Raw genomic sequence first — 23,269 nt, 5'->3', positions numbered from 1 at the left:
TTGTACTCTGAAAGGGTTTCCCCCCCTTGAATCAAATTGTACATTATCAGCTTTATTTTAGCATGCAAAAGTAGCGCGAGACCCATTCCTGGCTGTTCATTGGCTAATGAGTCTCGTATTTTGGTCCTCCGCTGACGCCACTCTCTCTCTAGAGGACACTCGTCCAGACTGAAGATTTTTCATACTTGGTGTCGCCCCCTTTCACCGCATTTCATTTTCATTTTTTTTATTTATTGAGTTTAAAATTACAGGGACAGCACACATTAATAATCATTTCTGTAAATGTGCCAGTTTAGCCATGTTGGCTAGTTTTCAACAATAGTCCCTGGGCAGGTATGATGGTGACAACTGCAAATACAAATACAAATACATAAAATGCATTAGAACAGGAACAGCAGACACTGTAGCTACCTGTCGTGCCGCACACTTCATAAAATCAATAGAAATCACATAAAATAACAGGGGATAACAATACAACACATAAAACAAAGCATGTCAGGATGTTATAGAGCATGGTCGCACACTTGATTGTCTCTCAACCAAGATTTGAAGTTGACTTTAAAAGAACAATAAGTGACACATAGTCTCTGCACTGTGATGGGAGACTGTTCCATGTGTGAGCTGCTCTCACTGAAAACGCTGCCTGTCCGAAGGCAGACCTCCTCAAAGGTATCATGCAATCCCCTCTTGCCACAGACCTGGTGTCATTGGTTGTTTTTTGCTTTTTTCATTTTTCATCACTTCTTCAACGACTTGGAGTCGTTGTGAAGGAAAAGGAAGATGAACAATAGTCGCGCCCCCATTTATACCACACATGGTATAGTGTGACGCGAAGTGACGCAGTGAAAGGGGGCAACACCAAGTATGAAAAATCTTCAGTCTGCACACGTGTCACGTGGGATACTATCCAATAGGCTACAGCCTCTGAAAGGGCTGCGCCAATATCTATAAAGTATGGTTTACTTTAAAACCTTCGGTTTCCACCATGGCTTGTGCTTCCAAACATGACAAGAAGAAAGGAAAGAAGAGAGAGACAGGAGGGAGAAAAGAAAGGGCAACACTCACCCAATTTGATTGGAAAGTTAACTCAGCACGACTTGTGCTCCCCTAACATACTTTAACTTAATATCTTCACAGAAAGTGTTTACAGTGTTTACATTACACTCCTCTTTCAGCCAACATTTAATCAACGCAGGCAAACGAAATCAGTTGTTTCTGTCTCTGCCTGGTGCCAGGACCAACAGCTGCAGCTTCTCCCCACCCCCTCTACCAATGAGACAGTCCAGTCCTCCTCCCAACTGAAGCCCTGTGTCTCCACCCCTCCTACCAAAGAGACAGTCCAGTCCTCCTCCCAACTGAAGCCCTGTCTCTCCACCCCTCCTACCAAAGAGACAGTCCAGTCCTCCTCCCAACTGAAGCCCTGTCCCTCCACCCCTCCTACCAAAGAGACAGTCCAGTCCTCCTCCCAACTGAAGCCCTGTCTCTCCATCTCCTCTACCAAAGAGACAGTCCAGTCCTCCTCCCAACTGAAGCCCTGTGTCTCCACCCCTCCTACCAAAGAGACAGTCCAGTCCTCCTCTCAACTGAAGCCCTGTGTCTCCACCCCTCCTACCAAAGAGACAGTCCAGTCCTCCTCTCAACTGAAGCCCTGTGTCTCCACCCCTCCTACCAAAGAGACAGTCCAGTCCTCCTCTCAACTGAAGCCCTGTCTCTCCACCCCTCCTACCAAAGAGACAGTCCAGTCCTCCTCCCAACTGAAGCCCTGTCTCTCCACCTCCTCTACCATTGAGACAGTCGAGCCCTGCATCCAACTGAAGGAGGTGAGCAGCATTGTGTTGGATGACATGTCAATTGGCATAATTGCAGGGGGTCTGTGGGATTATTATGATTATCATTATCATTATCATTATTGTCATTATTATTAGTATAGCTATTATTATTGTTACTATTATTATTTGTTTTCTCATTATTATGAAAAAATATCTTTAAAATAATTTTCGATTAGAAGAATTCAAGCACTAATTATTTTTCCACATAATGATCATTATATGAAACAGAAACAGCCTATAGTCTGTCTGTATTGGATGGACAGTTTGAAGCCTTGAGTGACTCAATTGCCCATTTGGGCATTTGGGGAGGCAGCAAAGCCGAGTTACAGTGAAAATACAAGATATTTTAATATCTCACTCAATATACAGTAAGCGTGATATAGAGTGCCGCCCTCTTCCGGGTTCGGCATATACGCACCAAGGGATTATCCGCCATTCATTCTTCCATAGACATTTCTTAAAATGATTATGGAAATAGTTTTACTTGGTCAAACCAAGCGATTCACCTATATTTAAAATCAGGAGAGACCTATAACATTTCACCTGGATTTTCTTTAAGGGGGGGGGGGGTGATCGGTGTTGATAGTGGCCAAACATCAGACCCCCTTCTCACCAAACGCCAGCATACGCCATCAACTCGCATGTACTCGCACTCGCCCTGTCAAGCCCCGCCCCGCTGCTGCAGCTTGGTTGGCTGCCTTGCTGTATTTCCGTCTTCAATTGGTCTATTTCAGTTTTGGCCCCTCCTCTCGTCTTGTCGCGATGTCCTGACGCCAGGTATCCCAGCATGCTTTGCAAGCTGGTGAGCGACAAGATGGCAGCGAGGGAAGGGGGAGGGGCATTTCGAAATCGACCAATTGAAGACGGAAATACAGCAAGGCAGCCAACCACGCTGTAGCAGCGGGGCAGGGCTTGACAGGGCGAGTGCGAGTACATGCGAGTTTATCGCGGTCGGTGTGTAGGAGGGGCAGAGCCTGCCTTGGGTCTCCGCCCACAATTGCCAAAAGTCTGACTCGAGCGAGCACAGAAATCAACTCGAGAGGGGAGAAAGACAGAGAGAGAGAGGCAGAGCAGAGTCGTCCCGCGCTCGCCAAGTAAAAACACTTGCACATGATGGCTGCTTGTGCGCTTGTGTAACACACAGGTAACATTCTTTGCCTCTCGCTGTGCTTTGTTGCTCGCCCCCAGCTGCCTGTTTCAGCGCAGTCTCTGTGCGCGCGGGATGCAAGATTGCGCGAGTATGAGTATGTATCTGCGCGTGTCAAACAATATCATACGCTCGTGCTTACGTTTGATCGAACTCTCCCTTTATGCCAGAAATGTGGCTCCATAGAGGTGGAACAGATTATACAGGCTATGATTCTGTTCAAACTGCAAACCTTTTGTTCAAACTGCAAACTGCAAACCCTTTTGACGACCGGACATGCGGACGGGCACGCACTCCTTCAGCGCTCACAGCGTCCCAGGTGGGAATCGAACCCAGGGCCTTCTAGCTGTGAGGCGACAGCGCTTACCACTGCACCACCATGCCCCCATATATACGGAAGTTGAACACTCCAACTTACTTCCTTGACAGCTAGATCCACATTTTTCTTCTCGCCAATTCTCAATGGCGTACTTGTTTTGCTCAGGAGTACAAAAAAACTTTAATTGATTTTTTTTTTACATTTGTTGTGTGCGCTGCCCCACCACACAACAGCTTTTAGCTATATTTAATTCAAGGAAAATGACGCTGGTGTATGGGAGTGAATGGAGCGCTTTTCCCCGTGATGGGCATGGCCTATTTCATGCAGTGTCTCTATTGAGGACATTTGTGAACAATATTGTGCATGTAAATAATGTTTTCTGAAACATAGAAGTTGCAACTTGTTTTCATTGATGGACATTAATTTATACAACAGGATCTTAGCCAACAGAATCATTATTTTGAGATAGAAAATAAACACTGAACACAATTGGCGCAAACACAATCGCTTACTCCCCCCCCCCCCCCCCCCGGATGAAACTAATACCGTATACCGGGGTCTAATGTCATTAGACATTAATGGGTAAAATAATTGTGTGACTGTGATTATTTTCAATGTTTATTATAAAACAATATTATTCTGGTCTAATTTCCATTACCGTGGTATGTGGCAATGGCCTCGCCTGTATTGGCATCTCGCGTGACTCATGACAGCCAATTACAACGCTGTACATTTAAACGTAGGCTACACTGCTCAGTGCTCAACCACTCACAGCTCTCTCCTTTTAGCACTTTCTCACTTGTTTAAACTACACAATTTTCGGTTTGTTTGTTTGATTTGAGTTTGATTTCTAAGGTACATTTGATCAAACATTGGACATATTAGTCAGGATATGAAAATGTACCTGCTGGTATCCTAGTTATCAGTGTTGGGAGTAACTAGTTACTAAGTAACTAGTTACTGTAACTTAACTACTTTTTTCAGTAACTAGTAATCTAACTAATTACTTTTTCAAATTCAGTAACTCAGTTACAGTTACTAAAATAGTAACTGGGCTAGTTACTAGTTACTTTAGGACATGAAAATAACGGACAACTTCAGAGGATTACCCAGTTTCTGATCCTCAGACCTAGTCCGGGGAGAGAGCTGCAGCCAGAGCCCCAGAGGCTAAGGACCTTGATAGGCTATAAGCCTCCCCAATAAGCGAAGGTTCAATGCCACACTGTGGCACAGCAACACTAACATAATGTGTGCATTAATAACAATCGAAGCGGACTTTTAAAAGTAACGCAAAAGTTACTTTCCCTAGTAACTAATTACTTTGAAGTAACTGGTAACTTTAAAGTAATTAAATTACCTTTTGAGAGAAGTAACTAGTAACTGTAACTAATTACCAATTTTCAGTAACTTTCCCAACACTGCTAGTTATTAATTTTCCTTTAGATTTTTTCTGCACCCCCAACCTTAAAGTTCAAACTTCGCCTATGATCTTCTAGTTTCTTCTGATAACAGGATCTCCACTGTAGCTTTAAAAATGACCCTGCTACAGCCATTTGATTACCCGCCTGCAGTACCTCCACGGCCCACAGTTTGAGAATCAATGCTATGGAATAAGAGTCATGGAGAGAAATAGCCTATTTGAGGGGAGGGGCATGAGGGGCGGTATTGTTCAAAAAGAGAAAAGACCTCACTGAAGAAATGCAGACTGTACTGTGCTGTAGCATAATATCAGACAAACATGTTTTTTTTTACCAATTACCTTGTGTTGTCTGGGCTGATTAGGTAATATTGCAAGACCCAAATATCTAAAACAGTCACCATGATAAAATGTGATGAGACAAATCTTTAATAATTGCATAATTACCCTAACCTGATAAAATATAATTTGCTTTTATCATGTTCTGCAGAATGCAGACCGGCATGACACAGCTGAATTGATCACACAGCAATATAAACAAGACTCTGCTTGGTTGCAGGTGACCGAGCAGCAGGTTTTAACCGCGATCAACAAGAATGATCCAGTGGAGGAGTCGTCTAAAGGTAAGTGATGGGAAGGTAACAAAAAATATGTGGGGAAGAAAAACATAGAATTGGCACATTATTCAGAGACACCCATCTCATGAATGTAGTTATAATACAACACTATGTATCAACAACTTGTCTAAAGTGTGGGCGGTATCATTTTGACTTGTACCCCGTTGTTATTCTACATAGATAATAGATGTGTTGAAAACAGACACCCAAACTTTTGTGAAGGTCTTTGAGAGACACCTCAGTAGCCACATGAGGGATTGGACTCATCCTCAGGCCATCTAGTTAGAGGATGAACATCCTAACCACCAGCCAACTGCCACCAAAATATTACACAAATTCAGACCGTCTTTACCAGTCAAATTGATTTCTTAGCCATCGCAATAGTTTCAGAACAGGATGGATTGGTTGAAAACCAGCTGGTGACCTGAAAAAGTGCTCAGTACTTTACCAGCCACAGCTGAGATTAAGCAGCATTTGACTGGTGATACGGTGATAAGGACAAAGAAGATACTTGACCACTCCTGCCTGGCAATTATATTTTTCTTCGGTCGAACATATAGGCCTAGACCTGTCAGAAAACCCAGCCTGGTATTGTGGTGTATCCCTGTACCTATTTTCTGATTACTGTCACTACATGAAGAACACAGCAGCATGATATGTCTGATAGAGTCTAAATAAATAAATAAATAGTAAATAGACATTTATCATGTATTTTACTACATGAGGAACACTATGGGCTCTATTTTTCCCACTGGCGTTAGACGCAAAAAAACGCGCCTTGCGCCTGCCTCGGGTTTTAGGCCCCGAAATGCGCTTTACGCTGAAGAGGCGTGGCGCAGTGCCAGAATAGGCTGGAATGGGCGTTTCGGCCTTAAATACCGGCCTAACGATATCTTCCCCCCCTGGCGTTAATTTAGCGCTTAGCGCTTTTCAAAACCAGCCTACCGTAGTCATTTTTAAACTTGCCAAAAAGCTGTTTTCAAGCAAAAAAACAAACTGTTATAAATAAATTGCATCTAACGCGGAAGAGAGAAAAAGTGGGCGTGGTGAATAAGGCGAATAGGCGCGAGCGTTTTGCAATGAAACTGTAGAAAATACAAAATAGCTGTAAGGACTCAATCTCCAACAATACGACTCCTCCACACCGCCCACTTGAACTTTACCCTACTTCACCTCATCAACTCAATTACACACCATGTACACTGGACTTATCACACACACACACACACACACACACACACACACACACACACACACACACACACACACACACACACACACACACACACACACCTTGTACTTGTACTTGTACCTGGACTTATAGCACACACACACCTTGTACTTGTACTTGTACCTGGACTTATAGCACACACACACACCTTGTACTTGTACTTGTACTTGTACCTGGACTTATATCACACACACACACACACACACACACACACACACACACACCTTGTACTTGTACTTGTACCTGGACTTATAGCACACACACACATTGTACTTGTACTTGTACTTGTACTTGTACCTGGACTTATAGCACACACACACATTGTACTTGTACTTGTACTTGTACCTGGACTTATAGCACACACACACCTTGTACTTGTACTTGTACTTGTACTTGTACTTGTACTTGTACCTGGACTTATATCTCACACACACACACACCTTGTACTTGTACCCTGACTTATAGCACACACACACCTTGTACTTGTACCTGGACTTATAGTACACACACACCTTGTACTTGTACTTGTACCCTGACTTATAGCACACACACACCTTGTACTTGTACTTGTACCTGGACTTATAGCACACACACACCTTGTACTTGTACCTGGACTTATAGCACACACACACCTTGTACTTGTACTTGTACTTGTACCTGGACTTATATCACACACACACACACACACACACACACCTTGTACTTGTACTTGTACCTGGACTTATAGCACACACACACACACACACACACACACACACACACACACACACCTTGTACTTGTACTTGTACTTGTACTTGTACTTGTACCTGGACTTATATCTCTCACACACACACCTTGTACTTGTACTTGTACCCTGACTTATAGCACACACACACCTTGTACTTGTACTTGTACCTGGACTTATAGCACACACACACACCTTGTACTTGTACTTGTACTTGTACTTGTACTTGTACCTGGACTTATATCTCACACACACACACCTTGTACTTGTACTTGTACCCTGACTTATAGCACACACACACCTTGTACTTGTACTTGTACCTGGACTTATAGCACACACACACCTTGTACTTGTACTTGTACTTGTACCTGGACTTATAGCACACACACACACCTTGTACTTGTACTTGTACCTGGACTTATATCACACACACCTTGAACACAGAACACAAACCTGCAAATATATACACATTGAAATGTACCATCATTGGTGGTGTATGTATGTATGCCATTTCCAAACCCACACTTTACAACAGAAACCTTTGATCATATTGTAATTCTTTAAAATAGTGCAGAGGCAAGTTACAGCTTGATCTTATAACTCAATCATTTTTCACTCCCTTTCTTCTCAGGCGTGGACTTTGTGGATAAATACCGGAAATTGCTGATCGAGAAAGTGAAAATGGTCGACTCAATCTTGGATCACCTCCTGGGCAATGACACTATCAAGAAAGAATCTTATGACACTATCAGATCAAAACCTACCTGTCAAGATCAGATGAGGGAACTCTATGCTTTACTGACAACAACTAAAGCCAAAGAAGCCTTCTACGAAGCCCTTCAGAATGAGGAGACGCTTCTTTGGAAAGAGCTCAAGGCAGAATTAGGCTAATTGTCATGGTTAAATTCATTTTCAGACCAAACATATAGACAAGGTCTATTTGAGCCAAATATGTTTTTATATGGAAATATTTTATATCACGTATATCCACGTACTGTACCATATCTTTATGTGTTTCAACTTAGGGTTAGGGTTACCCATGGCTTTATTTCATTCAATGTTAATATGAAAGCCGTTAAAGCTCTCATACATTAGATAAATTAGTTAAAATGTGTGTGCGGAGTACAGTGTCATGGCCACCATACATTCAGGAGAAGAGGAGGGAGTGGGGGAGTACCTGCGACGTCTCCGACGGAGAGGGAACAGGCCGCCCGCCTCTACCCTCCATGATACTCAGCAATGTGAGGTCATGGAGGAAGAAAATGGACGAGCTGCGGATCAACGCTACAGCCTGTTACGAGTAGCGTGAGTCATCTATCATGGCGTTTACTGAGACGTGGCTCCATCGTGATATTCTGGACACTTTGTGTGAGTTGGAGGCGTTCTCTCTCATTTGGAGTGAAGCGTCGGGGAAAGGAAGAGGTGGGGGAATTTGTGTTTTTATTAATGACAATGTGATGGATGTGGACAATGCTACTGAAACTGTTACTGATTATATTCAATTTTGTGTGGACAATGTGATACCTCAGAAAGAAATAACTGTTTACCCTAACAACAAACCATACATACAGAGCCGGTCGGCCCTATACGCACACTACGCAGCCTGCGTGAGGCCCCATAAAGCAGAAAAAGGCCCCGCCCCCGCAGATCAGAAAGAAATTGCGTTGATCAGAAGTGACAACTAATCTATCCTTCCATTGCAACACCAGCGCACACAGGCAGCAAGCCTGCTGCCATTTTGGCCTGGAAGAGACACCTCCGATTGGCAGTCACGGTCCTGTGCTGTTGTCCCATTGCTGAAAAAAGTAAATGTTTCAACTCTTCTTGCCTTCAACACTCTTTGGCAGTTTGTACGCACCCACCCTCGCCTTCCCCAAACAAGTGTTTGTTTAGCATCCATGGAGACAGTACAAGTTTGCTCTCTGAAATATGAAGCATGTTTATCCCTCTGGCCATGAAAAAAGAAGAAGAAGCAGCGTCAAACTGAACTGCGCCAACAGCAGTCAGGTAGGCAAGACATGTGTTGCACACTGACAAGCTAACCTCATGTTAGTTGAGGTGCTGACGCAGCTTGCAATCTCTCTCTCTAGCTCGCTGTAGTCTGTGTATGTTTGCTAACCTAGTGCATGCTTGTTGTTGTAATGCTAGCCACAGTTACAAGAAAATGACACAGCAGCACTAGCATTTATTCAGCAAAATAGACAGGATCACTCCTCATAGATCGATAGACAGACAGACAGACAGACAGGCAGGCAGACAGACAGACAGACAGACAGACAGACAGACAGGCAGGCAGGCAGGCAGGCAGGCAGGCAGACGGACAGATAGAGGCTGGATTTCCCAAAAGCTTCTTAGCGCTAAGAAGCTAATTTAACCCTTCTTAAGGCCCCCTTAAGAAGCAAACGCGTTTCCCAATTGCTTCTTTACGAAGGCATGCGTTTCCCAAAAGCTTCTTAGCGCTAAGAAGCTTATTTGACCCTTCTTAAGGCTCCCGTAAGAAGCCAACGAAGCCAACGCGTTTCCCGATTGCTTCTTAGCCTAAAATTATCTTCCGTTAAGAAGGCTGCGTTTCCCAAAAGCTTCTTAGCGCTAAGATGATCTTTCGTTAAGAAGGTTTTGTAAGAAGGGTCTGGGGCATTCTTAACACCTTCTTAATGACAAAACACTGGCAGATCCAACCGCGTCAGGCAAAAGGAGATACTTGTGTCCACTGTTCCTCTTGTGTTTTTCCCTTTTTCCTTTCTTTCATGCACCCTTTAGTGTTTAAAATTGGGGAACACATGAAAATCTCCCCTGTATGTATGGTTACTTGTGTTTTAAATGTTTTACCGTAGGCTATATTCCTCTAATCAGAATGGATTCCTTTTATAATAAGAATGTTGTGGATTTATATAGCACCTTTCACATAAACCCAAGGTCGCTTAAATTCTGTAGTGTTTCTCGCAATTTTGTTGTATGCTGTGTATATAAAGCAATTTGAACTGCAGTCCATGTCTGAAATAAAGAATGTTTAATAGAAGAAGTTCTTGTTTAACATGACCACGATTAGGTTATTCTACAACAGTGTTTCTCAACCACTCGTGGCCCACTGGGCCGCAGAGGACCTCTCACATCGAGATGGTGGACAGCTCCAGTTAAGATGCTTCTTAAGAGCCTTCTTTTTTTTTTCTTCTCTTCTGTTAAGAAGGCATTTGGGAAACACTTCTTTGGAGCCTTCTTAACTCCTTAAGAAGCTTCTTAACTCTTAAGAAGCTTCTTTGTTGGGAAACTCAGCCAGAGACAGACAGACAGACAGATAGAGACAGACAGACAGACAGATAGATAATATTCTCAGGGAGAAAATGATCTTCCTAGTTGGGGGTGGTGCACTGTGCACACAAAAAAGAAAGACACAATGCAAAATAACAGCAAAACAAACAATAACAAGGCCAAAAAGTACATTGTCAATAATAAACAAGACAATCTATAGTCTATCAAACTCAGTGAAGATTTAGTTAAAAGTCTACTCTGCCCTAATGCAAGATGGAAAGCAAGGTATTGACATTAACTAAATAGCTATTGATTAAATATCAACTTAAAACTGTTGGGCATACTGCAATGTTTAATATTTTTTTACTGTACTACTATTTTGAGAGAAAGCTGCCTGCAGCCATACTGTATGCTTATACATAGGCTTATGTTTACATTTACAATAAGCCAAAGATAATTGTGTGAAGACTAGACTAATTACCAGGCAGCAGAGCCAAAGCTCAGTGCTCATTTTTCTACATTTTATATTTTCTACTATTTCTTGTTAATATTCACTTATCTTAAGATTATATTCAAAATATTATATTCAATAAATAATGTTTGTTTATAGCTCATTCTGTTCTGTATGACTACTTACTCTGAGATTGACAGATGAAGCAAACTGTTTGGTAACACTTTATAATAACGTTCAGTCGTAAGTCATTTATAAGCCTTTAGTTAATGATGAACTAACCATTTACAAAACATGAATATACATTTGTAGATGATTTAATAAATCCTATGTTAACATATATAAATGTGTTATAAGTCATCTATAAACTTTTTGTAAATAAAGTGTTCCTCACCTGTTATAAGTGATGTGTAAATCATGTACAATTAATTTACAAGGCTTTCTGCATCCCCTAATCTAAAGTGTAAACCAGTCATCACACATAAATGTGTTACATACAAGGGAGTATAGCTCTGTTTGTCAAAATTGAAGCCAATGTGGAAGTGTCCTCTTTGCCTGCAGGTGACGACCCATTGGTTTGTGGACTTCTGTTTTGAAGCCTCAAGTATGGCTTCAGTAAACACCCGCTATATTCAGACTATGTTTTGGGGTGTGATTGACAGGTCGCTTGTCCATTGATCACACAGCTCGCCGATCACGGACCAATAGCAGGCCGTGCTCTGTGGGAAACCTCTGGACTTGTGTCGAGATCCAAGATGGCAATGGCCAAAATGCCATACGTGAGGCATCAAAAAACAGAAGTCCACAGACCAATGGGCCACCCCCCTGCAGGCCATTCAAAAGAATGCAGGTTTAAGTGCACTTCTGCATTGACTTCAATTTTGACAGAGCTACCCCTTTGTATGTAACACATTTATGTGTGATGACTGGTTTACACTTTAGATTAGGGGATGCAGAAAGCCTTGTACATGAATTGTAAATGATTAACACATTATTTATAACAGGTGAGGAACATTTCATTTACTAAAAGTTTATAGATTACTTTTTGTGATATGTTAACATAGCATTTTTTTATTCATCTATACCTGTTTTGTAAGTGATTAGTTCATCATTAACTAAAGGCTTATACATGACTGACAACTGAACGTTATTATAAAGTGTTACCGCGGATAACTTGTTGAGTGGCTCTTCTGTGTTCAACAAACAGACACGAACAGATCATAATGCGCAGGTTTTCTTCCTCTTTACATCGTTAACATGCATCACACAAAGCATATTGGGAAATCACCCAGTTTGAGGACGTTTTCACGCCTGCCTTGTTTGGTTCGATTTGAACCAAAGAGACAGAAGGGAAAGACGTAATCTTGAAGAGGATTGTTGACTGTCTGCACTTATATGGTCAACAAACACGCTCAGTGAAGTACACACACACACACACACACACACACACACACACACACACACACACACACACACACACACACACACACACACACACACACACACACACACACACACACACACACACACACACACACACACACACACACACACACACACACACACCAGGGGATCTCACAGCCAGAAATCCTAAAAACATAAAGTTTCACGCAACACTTCACAAAAAAGTTAGGTTAGCCTAGATACAGACTAAGGCTACATTATCTTTATGATTTTAATACCTTTCCTATTTTTAGAATAAGGTTTTAATGGATTGTTTGATTGATTGATTTCTTAATAAAAGTTTATGAAAGGAAAACTTAGATTTATGACTATGTAATTTTGCAAGTACCGGTAATATGGTCTAATTGATGATACAGTGTTGATTTGCTTTGGTAGAAGTGTAACAGCATTATTGTGGGAGAGGGAACATTCAGAAGTACAATGTGTTGTGTTTTAGGTGTGATGTGTGCACTTGGCTGGTAGACAACAGTCATGAACAGCATGCAGGTGTCATGTTCTGCCACCAGAGGTCACTGTAACCAAGCAAAAGGATGTGCAGTCAGAACTAACCAGTGTGTGTGTGTGTGTGTGTGTGTGTGTGTGTGTGTGTGTGTGTGTGTGTGTGTGTGTGTGTGTGCGTGCGTGCGTGCGTGCGTGCGTGCGTGCGTGCGTGCGTGTGTGTCTCTCTCGATGGCTGTTGTTAACCTTTGTCCTGTCGACCTTAGTTTTCTGTGTTTTTGTTATAGCTCACACAAAAGCAAAATCATTTATCTTTCTCTGCGCTCTCTCTCTCTCTTGCACACACACACACACACACACATACACAGTCTCTCTCTCTCTCTCTCTCTCTCTCTCTCTCTCTCACACACACACACACACACACACACACACACACACACACACACACACACACACACACGGCAGTTTCAGGGGAGGCTCTCAGTGAATGGAAGTGAAAAAGTATTACAATAGTTATTACTCTACATTATCAAAAGGTGATCACATATGGCCTAAATGTGTGGGATTCGGTTAAAGAGATAGTTCAGAGATACACATTTTCGGCAATTTGACAGAGTCAGAAACAAAAATGTCATGGATTTGACATCTGTCAACCAGCAGTATGGGGCTATCTTCACTCAATTGTTGAGTGTCTCTGGCATTGTTCACATTACAGGCAAATCTGATTAGCTGATAAAGTCATTAATCATCATTCTCTTGATTGGTTTCCCAAATCTGATTTGGGAGTGTGTCCGCACTGCCACAAATCTGATTTTCAAGTCGGATCTGTGTGTCCAGACCTCCATATGTGGTTTGGGACAAGTGGCACAAATCAGACTTGGAGCGTCCAGACTCATAAAACCAATCTGGATAGAATCATTAATAGGTCACTAAAGTTCACAAATCGGATTTGGCCTCCTAGTCTGAACATGGCCTCTGAGATCAACTGACATGATCTCGCGTCACCAGGCTCTTCTCGGCGAGAAAGAGCCTGGCCTCCGTTTACAAGGGATTTTGTCACTCGGCCTGTTTCCGGCCTAGAGCCCGCCCTAGACAGGAAACAAGCAGCGGAAACAGCTCGTTCACTTGAGAATCAGACACAACACGAATAAGAAAATAAAACGGAAAACAACAAAACAAAAGATGGACGTACCGAACAAAGTTTTTGAAGAAGTTATTGTAGAAACATCGCGGATTCACAATATCACATAGCCTATTTTAAGCCGATACAGAAGCTTTGCATCAGACAATTAATCGAGGAAAGAGACATTCTCGCGTGTCTACCAACTGGCTTTGGGAAAAGCTTAGTATTCCAAACCCGGCCGACTGGCCAACTTTTCAAACAAATGGCCAGTTGATGGAATAGTTATAATGCTATAGTTGTCTGTCCGCCGTTATCGATAATGGAGGATCAAGTACAACAGTTGAAATCCAAAGCAAAGGCATCTCTGCTGCCTGTGCTGGGAAAGACATGGACATTGATCATAAGATTTCACATGGCGAGTACTCCATTGTTTTTGGCTCCCTAGAAACCTTCCTCGGCAGTGACTCGAAATAACGCTACTATACAACTTGTGTTGTTGTTCTTTTTATCAGGCTCTAGCTAACGTAACCTCGCCGCGTCAAACTAACGGGAGACGTTTTTTTGGCGTACTTGTTTCCGGTATTGTTTCCTGTTTCCTTGGTTTACGCCCCCATGGCCAAAAGCGGAGTAGACTACATGATCCCATGAGCATGTTGAGGGGGGGGGGGGGGTTGGATTGGCACCTTTTTCCAAGATTTGTCTGGGGGGAGGCCCACGTTCTCATACTTTGAAAACCCCCACATGTTTTTTCTTTTATTTAACCTTTATTTAACCAGGAAGTCACATTGAGGTTGAAACCTCTTTTACAAGTGAGACCTAGCCAAGACAGGGTCAGCAACGTGAAAAAACGTAACATGACAACATCAAGTTACAGACACACAGCAACAATAGATGGGACTAAAACAAAACATTAACAGGACTGCATAAATCACAACACAGCTACAATAGTTACAACGAAAGCACCTAAAAGCAACGACATTATGTTACAATGTAGATAAAACAACTAAAATTACAATGGCTACAGTGAAATAAAAGGGCAGCAATATTTAATTGTGTATTTACATATTAGTTGAAACAATTGCAACCAAAAGTAGCCACTTCCTTAATTCTAAGTTTAAAATCATGCAAGGAGATGAGGGTCTCGAGTTTGAGTTTGGCTTGCAGATCATTCCAGGACCAAGGACCATAGTAGAACAGACTTGCTTTACCAGCCTCTGTTCTGATAGGAGGCACTTTGTATTGAAACCAACGAACATGTGGTTCATCCTTGCTGTATAGGAACCTTTGTACAAACATCCAGGTGTGTTTCTCTTCTCCACTGTCTGTCTCTCCCCCTCTCTCTCCCTCCCTCTGTCCCTCTCCCTCCCCCCCCCTCTCTCTCTCTCTCTCTCTGTGTTTGATCTTAAGTGTTTGACGAATAGTGTCTGCTTCACTTCTGTATAGCCTCCACTTCCAGCCCTCCTGTAGCTGGAGTAGCATGTTTTTGTGTCAGTGAAGTGTGACTCTGACACACACGCACACACACACACACAACACAAAACACACACACACACACACACACACACACACACACACACACACACACACACACACACAGACACAAACACACATGGCACATCACACACGTCTGTGGCTCCTCCCCTCTCATGGGGGTGTGGCATCGCCTCTCTCTTCCTGCCTCTCCTGAACGCTGTGAGCCGTCACAGGTTTGGCTTTCAACCCTGCATGGAGCTGATGATGGACTTCTGGTGGCTCCGCCCCCCCTTCCTCTCCGGCTCTGCTGCATAGTCGCTCCGAGACTTCCGGCGATGGGCGGAACGTATAGGAACCAAAGTGCTGTACTCCAGGAAAATATTCCGCTCAATTCTTGCGTTGATGTTATGGAACCGGCAAGTTTATTCAAGTACTTCTTTGAATACTTCGTTTGGTATGTGGCCATGCTTCTTATTCTTTCTCTAACTCGTAGCGACTGGCGAGGTTGGGCTGCCTCCTGCTGCATTTCTATGGGGGAACGAAAACACTGCGAACCGGAACACAGGAGCGGAACACAGGAGCGGAACACAGGACCGGAACGCAAGACCGGAACGCAGGAGCGGAACGCAGGACCGGAACGCAGGACCGGAACACAGGAGCGGAACGCAGGACCGGAACGCAGGACCGGAACACAGGAGCGGAACACAGGACCGGAACACAGGAGCGGAACACAGGAGCGGAACACAGGAGCGGAACACAGGAGCGGAACACAGGACCGGAACACAGGACCGGAACACAGGAGTGGAACACAGGACCGGAACACAGGACCGGAATACAGGACCGGAACACGGGGTGGGACATCCTGCCTGTAGTAATGCATACCAGGCTCTTCTCCTCGGGCCTCGGGAAGAGCCTGGTGACGGAGGTTACTGCTGCATGCTGGACATCTCATGGTAGCCTAGCCTCTTCATTTTGCTCTCAAAGTGCACCAGATTGATGCATTTTACTTTAAAATGTACCACATGTTTAAGACAACAGAAAAAGCATCACTTCATTGGCTGTGTGGAAGACGACAGACAGACAGACAGACAGACAGACAGACAGGCAGACAGACAGACAGACAGACAGACAGCAGACATGCAGACAGACAGACAGCAGACAGACAGACAGACAGACAGACAGGCAGACAGACAGACAGACAGACAGACAGACAGACAGACAGACAGACAGACAGACAGACAGGACAAATCTGTCTACAAATTTGAGGAAGCTAATCTGATTTCCTGCAGTGGGACAAGAAAGACTGCTGTGGCCAGACTGCTTGTTCTCAGTCAACACCTGCTATCCTGTGACAAGGCCCTTAGAGCAGGCTGTGTGTGTGTGTGTGTGTGTGTGTGTGTGTGTGTGTGTGTGTGTGTGTGTGTGTGTGTGTGTGTGTGTGTGTGTGTGTGTGTGTGTGTGTGTGTGTGTGTGTGTGTGTGTGTGTGTGTGTGTGTGTGTGTGTGTGTGTGTGTGTTCATCAAATTAGTGTAGCTATAATTGGGAGTGATGGTGTTAGAGTAGGCTACTGGTGGAAGTGCACGGTCACAATCTGGCCCAAAATGTATTTTTTTTACCTTTTTTAGCCATATTTAGAGGAATATCTCATTTTTAATTAACATTAGGATACTGTTGTGATGTAATTATTCAGTATTTTCTCCTTTTCTCAGTCATTCAGAGCAAAGAGGGAGATATATAGCATGATGATAATGCTCTATATCTCCCTATTTGCTCTGAATACACCAGTTAACATGACACAGACTTAACATGATAGAAATATTATCAGCAAAGTTAATGACTAGATGAATTATTCTGATCTGAATGCCATATATCAAGAAACATTGACTCCTCTCTTTGCTGTATAGTGGGAGGTGCATTTTTGAAAAAAGGCTATTAAAATAGCATGTCAAGTTCACATTTCTTTATTGCCAGATTAAGCAATTCTTATTGGTTGTTGGTTGGTTCAACACAACATGTGCGTGCATGCGCGCTTCTTCTTCTTCTCTAGCCTACAAGCATGTAACTTCCTTGATTGTTATTGTTGATAATTCTATTTAAATAGGCTACATTTTCATTTCCCGAAACATTCTTAAACAAGAAAGGAACATAGTGCACTGCAAAATATTTTTAATGACATTTGTAAAATAAAAAATAAAAAATAAAAAATAAAAATCTCTGAAATTATTAGGGAGGTCCGGACCTCCCTGTCCTCATAGCCAGATACGGGCCTGCATGCACGGAACGGGAGGAAATCTCTGCTTGCTTTGTGTGTGTGTGTGTGTGTGTGTGTGTGTGTCATTCTAATATATGGGTTAAGTTAAGAAAGGATCTAAGGCACGGGTGGGCAATTCTTTTTCATGGGGGGCCACATGAGAAACCCAGATTGTTGCAAAACAAATATTGTCATGCCCTAACCCATGGATGGAGAACTTTGATGATAGAGAGGGCCACAAAAAAATGTCCTCGCTACCAGAGGGCCGAAAAACTTTTTGCTGAGGGCTCGGGGCCAAACGGCGCCGATGCGAAAAATTTGGGGCATTTGAAGGCAGGTTTAGAGGAATAACTCATTTTAAATTAACAGTTGTGATGTCATTATTCAGTCTTAACCACCAATATTTGATCCTTTTCTCATTCACTATGTCACCACCTGCTCTCCCTGCACGGCTTGAAATTAACTTTTTTGACCACCTGCCAATATGGCTGCCAGATTTTAATGTTACCAGCCAATTAGAATTTCCACTAGCCAAAATGTTTTTCTTGAAATAAACCAGAATATGAGTGGGTTAATTTAAGCATAAGTATCAGTAAGTGGCCCTGGATTCTCAAAGCCTGTGTTGAGGGTCACACAAGAACAAAAATGCACTCTTGAAGCTAAATAAATCCAAAACCGAGTTAATCAGGGACGGCTGGTATCAATGGGCTATTATTATTATTTATTCTTTACATATCAAACAAACTTAGAATTGGTTGTTTATGTTGGTGGAACCTATAGAGCAGCAACAGCGCCATCTATAGCCCAGCCCAAAGACACTAGTGTCAGCCTTCAATCACATTCGTAATAAGTGAGTGACAGGTGTCTGGCACGACCCCCTTGAGCTGCCGCCACCTACGGCCCATTTGGGCTAAATTCCTTCAGCCCACCAGGGCCAACCTGCCACTGACTTGACAACCAATGACAGCTCGAATATGAGATTCACACACTAGAAGTGAGAATCGCAATGGCGGGTGTGAACATCATGAACGAGATGGACTATTTACTTTCTCATCCATTTTCCTTGATGTCTGACGGGGAAAAAATTGAAGTGAAGAGACTGGAGGCACAAAGGGACAAACGACAAAATCGTAAGTTTTGTGTTACGTGGTTTGAACAGCTGCTCGTTAGACGTCGACAGCTCTCTCTCTCTCTCTCTCTGTCTCTCTCTCTCTCTCCTCCCAATTGTGGTCTGATAAAGACTGGGACTGAAATCTGTGGGAATGTGTTGGTTGTGCATGTAGTCTGTTCTATCATGTAGCCTACATGTAGACCTCATGTAGCCCTCACCCAACTTGTTGACAATATTACTAAAGCCCTCGACAATAAGGAAATTAGACTGGGAGTGTTTGCTGATTCATCAAAGGCATTTGATACAGTCAACCATGACATTTTATTACGGAAACTTTCTTTTTATGGTTTAAGTGGAACAGAACTGTTATGGTTTAAAAGCTATTTATCAACAAGAAAGCAATTTGTATCCTGGAATAATTCATCATCAGATTACAGATTGATTTCATGTTTGGTGCCGCAAGGATCAATCATGGGGGCCTTTACTACTCCTCATTTATGTTAATGATTTATACTTGACCTCACCAAATGCATTTTTCATCTTGTTCGCTGATATCTCCAATATTTCTTTATCCGGCAAAGATGGACATAAATTAGTATCTGAAATAAACACTGAACTAAGTAAAGTTGACATCTGGTTTAAGGCTAACAGACTATCACTCAATACAAAGAAAAGTTCTTACATGATGTTTACACCTAGAAACCAACAAGCCAAAAACACTTTTCCTAATGTACACATAGACAATAATGTCCTAGAAAGAGTTGCCGTCACTAAATTCCTTGGAGTTCTTATAGATGAAAATCTGAATTGGAAAAACCATATAACTGTTATTTCTAATAAAATAGCAAAGAATATTGGAGCCATCAGAAGAATTCGATATCTGCTATCAAGAGAAATCCTTCTCAATCTATATTACACAATGATTCATCCATACATTTCATATTGCAATATTGTTTGGGCCAGCACCTATCTCACTGGTATTTTCACTCTGCAAAAACTTTTTTTCAAAATGATTACTTTTTCAAACAGATTCACCAGTTCTACTCCTTTGTTTCAATCTCTAAATATCCTCCCCATTTTTTATTTAAAGGTCCCATTCCGTGCAAAAGCTGTTTTTACTTGTAAATGCATATATACTGCTGTCAGCCCTCCCTGTAATGAGTGGTCACACGCTCAGAACTGCCACAGTTGGATTTGTCCCTATCCAGCGTCCCTCTGCAGTCTCCTCCAAGCCACACCCCCAAACGCTTCGTTTGCCCAGAGGGGAATCTGGGGGAATCGGGACGTCACTAGCTTCCTCCTGCATACTGCGCGGGTCTCTCTCACACAAGCTACCTGCACCATTTAGTCTATAGCCACAAAATTAACACTTCTAGCTGGAGCGACGCCAACTGTACGTGATCCAGCAACTGCAGAGGTGCATTCGGTAAGTCTAGGCATTTTGAGATGTCCTCTTTAGCGTAGTACCGTTTAGTTAACGATAACTCGCAACCTAGCGTGCTGGTCCACAGACGCTAATCTGATTGGCCGCTGGGAGCCTGGGGCGGGCTCTCCCTCAGCGGCCAATGGGAACTGTTAGTTCTGAATATATTATAGAAACAGGCCGTTCTTGGGAAGCAACCAGAAGAGGGAGTGAGAACTCCGTCACAACAAACGGGTTTGCTATATTTTCGACAGATTAATCCAGAATCATGTTTTATGGACCAGAGACACACGTTTTTAAGAGGTTACAGCTGCACGAATTGGGACCTTGAAACCACTTTCAAATTTGTTATTTTGTTTTTCAGTCTATTCACAACCTTCTCCCGATCTGTTTTCAAAATGTATTTCAGTTTAATTCCCAATTCCATCAGTGTACTACTAGATCAGCCAATAACCTTCATCCCTCCTTCTTCAGGACAACTTTTTCCCAATTTTCCATTAGATTCAGAGGTCCACTTTGTTGGAACCGGTTACCATCTCACATTAGAAACTGCACCAGCCTAACTTCTTTCAAAAAACAAACCATTAATTTATTTGTATTCCAATTAAGCAATGAAACATCATAATCACCCCTGCCTTATTATGTTTTAGCACATTAGCAATTGTTTCTGTTGATAGTTGTGTGATGTCTTTGTTTGTTTCATTTTGTTTATCTTTATGTTGAATGTTTTGCATTAGGAGGGCAACCTGACAAGCCCTTATGGGTTCTTATTGTTCCTCCTGCACATTTATTTTCAATGTCTTCCCTTCCCATTCAATATGTACTATACTGTATATACTCTGTTTTGTTTTGAATCTATCATGTATTGTTGTTGTTGTTTTTTATGTGCAATAAACTAAACTAAAACTAAAACTGCATCACACCATTATTGCATGTAATGTGTAGCCTACAGAGCAAAATAGTCAAATGGTGTGTGTGTGTGTGTGTGTGTGTGTGTGTGTGTGTGTGTGCGTGCGTGCGTGCGTGCGTGCGTGTGTGCGCGCGCGCGTGTGTGTACCTTTGACCACAGCCTAGAGGAGGCCTTTCTGACCAAGATGTTAAAGAATCAACAGCTGAAGCAGACCATTTCACAGCTGGGCTACAGTTGTAAACTTTTAGTTTTCATATTTGGTAGCCTGGGTCATGTTCATGTTCACAAACTGGTTGTGAGAGGCCTCCAGATGGCTGGACTACCTAAGAGAAGGGCCAAACAGCTAGCAAGGTATTGCTCAGTCTCTGCTATTAATGCAGCATGAGCTATTGATGGTTATAATTTTTTAGCCCCTCCACCCAATATCACCACCAGTGATTGACAATTAACTGGAGTTAATTATTACAAATTTTACTTCAATGTAGAACAGTCATTTCTTACACATGAGATTACTTTTAGCCTTTTAGTCATAAAGATGATTGAAACTTTAAGATATTCCATATTCCAGACTGAAATGTTATAACAGAAGTGGAGTATTGGCCAGAATGACATGAACATTTGGACACTTAAAACAGCGGGTATCTTGCATGTTGCGTTCAGGTGCAGTGTAAAAAACAACAACAAAAAAAGCAACTCCGGCGCGGGCCACACAGGGGGCGCTCACGGGCCGCCAGTTGCCCCGTTCTGATCTAAGGTGTCCTTTCATGTCTGCCCCTCTACTACTGTATGTCTGTATTAAGCTATGAGTTTTCTATGGACACCATTCAGCGCCTATAGGGGAGGTCTGAGGGTGTGTGTGTGTGGTGGGGTGGGAGTTGGTGGGGTGTGCGGGGGGGCTTCGTTGTCAGCTCAGTAATTATCAGATTTGACCAAGCTACCCCCCCCCCCCCCCACCCCTCAAGACCACACCCCCTCAAGACCACACCCCCTCCCCCTTCCCCGCCGGCCAGCCAAGCCGAGGCTGAGAGAAGAGAGTCGTCAGTGGGACGGGCTGACAGGACGAACCCCCTCGGGGGAGACGAGAGCCAGCGCCGCTCTGACAGCTGCTGCTTAGTGTGAGATACTCCCTGCTCATGCTCACTCACACACACACACACACACACACACACGCACACACACACACACGCAAGCACACACACGCAAGCACACACAAGCACACACACAAGCACACGTGTACACATAAATAGATACACACAAGAATGCTTGTCTACATGTTGTCACAGATGCATGTATACACCCATACAACAAACACACTAATGCATGCAAGTACACACAACCATGTTTAACCGAATGAATGCGAGTCCCGAGTGGCTAAACTCACTCCCCCAGGATAAAAGGCACGCTAATCAGCTCCGCCAAGGGAGCTAGCTCTCTTGGTGCAGTGGTTAGCGTGTCCGCCTCGCAAGCCAAAGGTCGGAAGTTCGAATCCACCCCTATGGGTAAGCCCTTAGCATGGGTCGCTGCATCTACCATCAAACACAACGCCGTTACACACACACACACAAATCATGTTGCAGTCATCCCTGTCGTCTTCCTTGACATTTAATGTTTACGAGAAACCTTGGCTAAACAGAGAGAGGGGAGGAGAGGAAAGGAGGAGAGGAGAGGGGAGGAGAGGAAAGGAGGAGAGGAAAGGCTGAGAGGAGAGGGGAGGAGAGGAAAGGATGAGAGGAGAGGGGAGGAGAAGAAAGGAGGAGAGGAAAGGATGAGAGGAGAGGAAAGGAGAGGGGAAGAGCGGAAAGGAGGAGAGGATAGGAGCAGAGGAAAGGCTGAGAGGAGAGGGGAGGAGAGGAAAGGAGGAGAGGAAAGGAGAGGAGAGGAGAGACAACCTGCCTCTTCTTGTCTCTAAATGTCAGCATGCAGAGGATGTGAGCAGTCAGACAGATGGCGTCTGATTCAGCATCACTCGAGTCATCCAATCAGATCAATGTCATTTGGCCTCTATTCTAAATAAGGATACTATGACTAGTGCTACTACCGCTACTACTACTACTACTCCTCCTCCTACACTACTAGTACTTATTCTGATCT

At 43.2% G+C, this 23,269-nt stretch overlaps 1 protein-coding gene across 1 annotated transcript in view; it reads left to right on the top strand.

Moving 5' to 3' along the window:
* Nucleotides 1-10,394, top strand: part of LOC310775857 (uncharacterized protein) — a gene marked incomplete at its 5' end in the record, with an annotated part of 198,040 nt that extends 187,646 nt beyond the window's left edge. Inside the window, 3 exons of the mRNA XM_083635984.1 lie at nt 1,236-1,820; nt 5,272-5,335; nt 7,917-10,394. Of these exons, the coding sequence (XP_083492110.1) occupies nt 1,236-1,820; nt 5,272-5,335; nt 7,917-8,176 (909 nt within the window). The 3' untranslated portion in view covers nt 8,177-10,394. The remainder of the gene's footprint in view (nt 1-1,235; nt 1,821-5,271; nt 5,336-7,916) is intronic.
* Between the last annotated feature and the right edge of the window lie 12,875 nt (nt 10,395-23,269).

The sequence above is a fragment of the Poromitra crassiceps genome, assembly GCF_964638095.1.
Source record: "Poromitra crassiceps genome assembly, chromosome: 4".
Lineage (NCBI taxonomy): Eukaryota > Metazoa > Chordata > Actinopteri > Beryciformes > Melamphaidae > Poromitra > Poromitra crassiceps.
Note: the sequence above shows the minus strand (reverse complement) of the source record. Positions and strands in the feature narration are given on the sequence as shown.